The sequence below is a fragment of the Ischnura elegans genome, chromosome 6 (genome assembly GCF_921293095.1).
Source record: "Ischnura elegans chromosome 6, ioIscEleg1.1, whole genome shotgun sequence".
In the NCBI taxonomy this organism is placed as follows: domain Eukaryota; kingdom Metazoa; phylum Arthropoda; class Insecta; order Odonata; family Coenagrionidae; genus Ischnura; species Ischnura elegans.
The window spans coordinates 1,897,700-1,902,438 of NC_060251.1; the positions used below are offsets into that span (position 1 = coordinate 1,897,700).

General features: G+C 41.1%; 2 protein-coding genes across 2 annotated transcripts; one reads left to right on the top strand and one right to left on the bottom strand.

Annotated features, from left to right (window-relative positions):
* Positions 1-585: 585 nt before the first annotated feature.
* On the top strand, positions 586-3,112 carry LOC124160399. The gene is made up of 3 exons (XM_046536233.1): positions 586-1,811; positions 2,117-2,454; positions 3,109-3,112. Exons 1-3 carry the CDS (start codon positions 1,749-1,751, stop codon positions 3,110-3,112), a joined length of 405 nt encoding a protein of 134 aa, XP_046392189.1. The 5' UTR covers positions 586-1,748.
* A 52-nt stretch (positions 3,113-3,164) lies between these two features.
* Positions 3,165-4,039, bottom strand: LOC124160987. Its single transcript, XM_046537124.1, has 2 exons — positions 3,508-4,039; positions 3,165-3,429 (listed from the first exon to the last, which is right to left on the bottom strand). The coding sequence occupies exons 1-2, from the start codon at positions 3,813-3,815 to the stop codon at positions 3,231-3,233; spliced, it is 507 nt and encodes a 168-aa protein (XP_046393080.1). The 5' UTR covers positions 3,816-4,039; the 3' UTR covers positions 3,165-3,230.
* Between the last annotated feature and the right edge of the window lie 700 nt (positions 4,040-4,739).

The window sequence follows — 4,739 nt, forward strand, 5'->3', positions numbered from 1 at the left end:
ATTTTCTTCTCAAATTCTCAGTGCACAAATTATAGGTAATAGAAAAACGATAAAGTAAGAGACATATCTTGCCAAAAGGATTGGTTTAGGAATTCCTTTTTCCTCGGACAAAATGGATTTCAATAACTACTATGTGGGATTCCTGAATTCCTGGGATGTGGGAATTCAAATATTTACAACGCGAACAACTTTATTGTAAACGCCTGATATTCTTACACCCCTCGCTATAGAGGCGGATTATGGAGTATTATGTAGATGTAGATTCACCACTATCGGAACTGAATTTGATATATGAATTTCTTTTAACGGCAACCAGCAATACAAATATATCATCCATAGCATGTTAGGTGTAAATTTGAATCAAGTTTAATATTAACTGTTTATTTATGTAAAACGTAACTTTTTGATGGGAGTCCAAAGGTGTGCTCGGTGTTGAATCGAAGGTAAATATTGTTAAGGTAGTTTTGTGCTAATATTTTTTTCTAAAGGCCGCTATACACGGCGAATGATCTGGCGAATGATCATGCTGAATGATCATGCGAATGAAATCATTCGCCGTGTATGATGGAAAAATTCGCGAATGATCCGTCATGCGCATGATCATTCAACGAAAATTAGAACATGTTCTATTTTTGATCGCATGATCCTGTGAATGATGGATGTGCGCTAGCGCGCGGCGACCATCTTGTCTGTTTTTGGAAACGGAACTATGGATAAAGAAACGGAACCAGTGAACCATGACTTGCCCATGGAGTTTCTCATATCAATATACTGAAATTCGACCGTCTTTTATTAAAAAAGCGGTGTTTTTCACTAGGAGTAACGGGACTTCTGTTGATAATTTTGATACGGTGGACGCTTTCGCAGCAACAGAGACGGAAAAATGGCTTGGAAAAAGGACGAAGTGGAATTCCTAATTCAGCTGGTGCGGGAGCGGCCAACGCTGTACAACGTCAAGGACGTTAATTATAAAAATAAGGTGCTGCGGACAAAGAAGATGGAGAAGGTGGTACAAGAAATAGGTGCGATAAGGTGAGTGTTTTTCATTTATTGAAATGCAACGGTGCTATTGTGTACATAAATTTATTATTTTATGTAATATAGAAAGACATGTACATGAAATACATAAGTGATGAATCCCGTAATTCAAATTTATCCGAAAGTGCCAAGTTACAAGTATCAATAGAAAGAACCTTAGATAAAAACATTTAAATATAAAGTACTAGCAGTTTTGAAATTGGTAGATTTATGTGGCTGACCAACAGAGTTGTTATTGTAATAAGGATGTTGCCGATACCTGTTCGGAATTTATGATTAGGTTAAATTAACAAATTCTTAATGGATGATATTAATGAATATCTGCAATATGTCACTATTACACAAGCGCCTCAAATCGGGAAATATTCATGGGCTTGTCAATAGCACCGTTGAAGATGAATTTTTAAATAAGTGCGTTAGTTACGCAATTATATCAGAAAAAGGTATGATCCAATTGACATTGTTTTCATTATGGACAGGCCCAACACAACAGCGGAGGAGTGCCGGAAGAAGTGGCATGCCCTCCGCACAAATTACATGGCGGAGAAGAGGAAGGTGGATGCCACAAAGAAAAGTGGTTCAGGCGACGATACGGTACGTACATTCTCTTCAATAAGTTTATGTCGACAATTTCCTGTGGTATGTATATTTCAAGCATTTAATTTCACATGCTTTTCTTGCAGGTGTGAACGCTATATTATTTCAAGGCCATGCAGTTTTTGGAGGAGACGATTAGTGTTAGTCCCCATACCTCTCCCTTGGGGTTGACCAAGGTAAGCAGTGATATGGTAATGAACAAGAGTTGCTATCATTGCATTATTTGCTCTGCTTCATAATGTTACAACGATATTTCATAAAGATTAGCTAATGAAAACAATAAGAATTTTGGAGTGTTGAAAAGGAGTTATACCTCCGCTGCATAATTCCAATTACTCAAGCCCGCTAGGGTAATAAGGAAAATGGATTTCCTGCAGTGCCTAAATAAATGCACAATTGCATGAATTTGTGGCTTCTTTGTTTCTGCCGACGTTTTCTCAGAGGATCCTTTTTCTACAGTTAATGCATTCATCCTTTCTAGGAAAGTGGTGTCCCTGCTGAGGAGCTGGAGTGGGAGCTCCTCCTCGATGACGATGGGTCGGTGCTGGAGGTACAAGATTCATCTGCCACTCCCTCACCTGCCCCCTCCGACTGCAGCAAGTCGATGGCCGGCCCATCCACCTCTGCTGCTAGGGGCAAGAAGAGAAGGATGGATTCCCCTAAGCCGGAGCAAGCTGCAGAGCTCCTGCAAGCGGCGGCGGCAGCATTGGGGACTCTGGCCAAAGGGTCGGATGAAGATTCCGAGGAAGACACTTTCGGGAGGCTGGTGGCCCAGCGGCTTAAGGCCATAAATGATAGGAGGGAGAAGAGCAGGCTAATGTTTGAGATTGAAAAGGTTTTTTTTTTTGATGGAATGATGAGGAGAGAGTAATCCCTATTATTTACATAATAAATTTATACAATGAAATAAGCCCTTATGATTTATTACCTTTAACGCTCTATCTACTTTAGTTATTTTCATTCTATTCTAAATAGCCATGGGTGCTTACCATATTATTTATTTAAGAGTATTAAAAGTCCTGTATTATCACTGAACTGGAAGCCATCATTCAAACAAGGGTGACTTTTGCTTTTGAGGAAAAAAGAATAATTGGAACATCTTCACTGAAGTGCTCTATGACTATGCTCTTCCCTAGTCCCTTACTAACAAGAGTAAATAATTTTATGAAGATTGGGAAATTACCTGATGAGCAGCTAATCAAAAGACAAGGAATTACGATACTTGCAGTTATATTGAAATCAGCACTAGGTATCAACTTCATTAATATGCTAATGATAATTACAAAATCACAAATAATTTCACCCATCATTTCATTAATAAATAATCACAAAATTATTTATTAATGAAATGATGGGCGCACATTTAAAAATATTACAGTCACTCTGCCAAACAATTAAAATAACTGCAAAATTCGTTTCTAATTTGAAATGCCAAGTTCCCAGGCCTGTTTCCCCCTTGCTGAGTTAATCCAGGTAGGGCATTAGGTAGTCCTCCATATAAGGCGTAGGTACGTTACTCCCGCACAAAAAGTTGTGTAAAGTCACGGCAGCCAGTGTCACCACTTCCACTTTCTCTGGAGCTAGGTTCATGGTGGTCAGGAAGACACGAAACCTATTGCTAAGAATACCGAAGGCATTCTCCACCACCCGACGGGCCCTTGAAAGGTGGTAGTTGTAATGCTCGAGCATACTTCCGGAATTATTCGTCCAATCGTGGTCTCATGGATTCTTGTCGAATACATTAATGACCGGAACGACTCGCCAGTGGCAAGGAACCGTAGAGTTAACGCAAGCCTGAAATCAGTTATTTATTTGCAACATAAGCAGCACAATATTCATACTTTCACCATGACTATGGAGCAAACATAGTACCTCTTGTCCGCGGATATGGCTCCTCTCATGAGAGTGTCGACCTTCTCATAATCCCTATGGGTTACATTTAACACAGTTTCAAATTGTTCCTCCGTCATTCTGAGGAAATTCCGGAAGGCTGCCCGGTCCTCCAAAAGAAGTTCCTCCTGAACCATGTACAGCGTCCCTCGGCCACTATCTCTCCTTTCTATCCACGGCCTCGTCCACACGCTCCTTCTTCTTCGGTTTCGCTGCATTAATAGCACGGCCGCGGCAGCAATAACGGCTACGGCCGAAGCAACGGCTATTCTTCTTTGCCTGTTGTTCATGTTTACACCACCACACAAGCCGCAAAGGTAAACACAAAGGTAAACAAAACAGCTCTATTGTTGCTAAGGCGTACCATTGCGCATCCTCTGGGCGCAGATCATTCGCGAATTTCATGCGCGTCGTCATGCTCCGTGTATAACCCCATAAATTTACATCACAGCGAATGATTTCATTCGCATGATCATTCAGCATGATCATTCGCAAGATCATTCGCCGTGTATAGCGGCCTTAACAGAAACTTTCGTGCATTTGGCTACGCCTAGAATCACTGGACGAGTGTACTTAGCAAGTTGTTCGATAAAAAAACATATACGACCTTATCCGTTGTTACTAGGACCACATTTTTAAAATATAGTTTCGTGGGATTCAGTGGACTTGAATATTCGTTCTACCGGTAGAAACATTCCATGTCTACCTTAGAATGAAGGGTTTAACCGTCATCCTACCAGATCAAGAATATTTACTATCCGTAATGCAGTTTTTTAATACCCAAGCACGATCGGAAATTCCTTCCTATCGGTAGTCACTATGAAGGAAGGAATGATTCGCAAGAATCACCTCCAATGCAACCTCTGGAGTCATTGAGGACAAATGCACTCCAAGTGGAATGATGGTCGAATGGCGTTGCCGGGTCATGGCGCCATTAGATTCAGCCGTTCATAGCCCACTAAAGTCATCCGTAAGTGTCACTCTCAGGAGTGGATCGAGTTTTTATAGTTACTTTGATGGCCCTCATCTCGCGCGGACGGAGCTCTGTCCGTGAGTGCAACTATAAGCGAGGACGAATGGCGAAAACGACACTGAATAATGTTCGCATCCACAGCCGCCATCAATCGCTTGCACAATCCAACCAACTTCATCCTCGACGAAAATTCTACATATGGTACAAAGCGACATGAGGGAAGCTATTTCTCATTTCATCG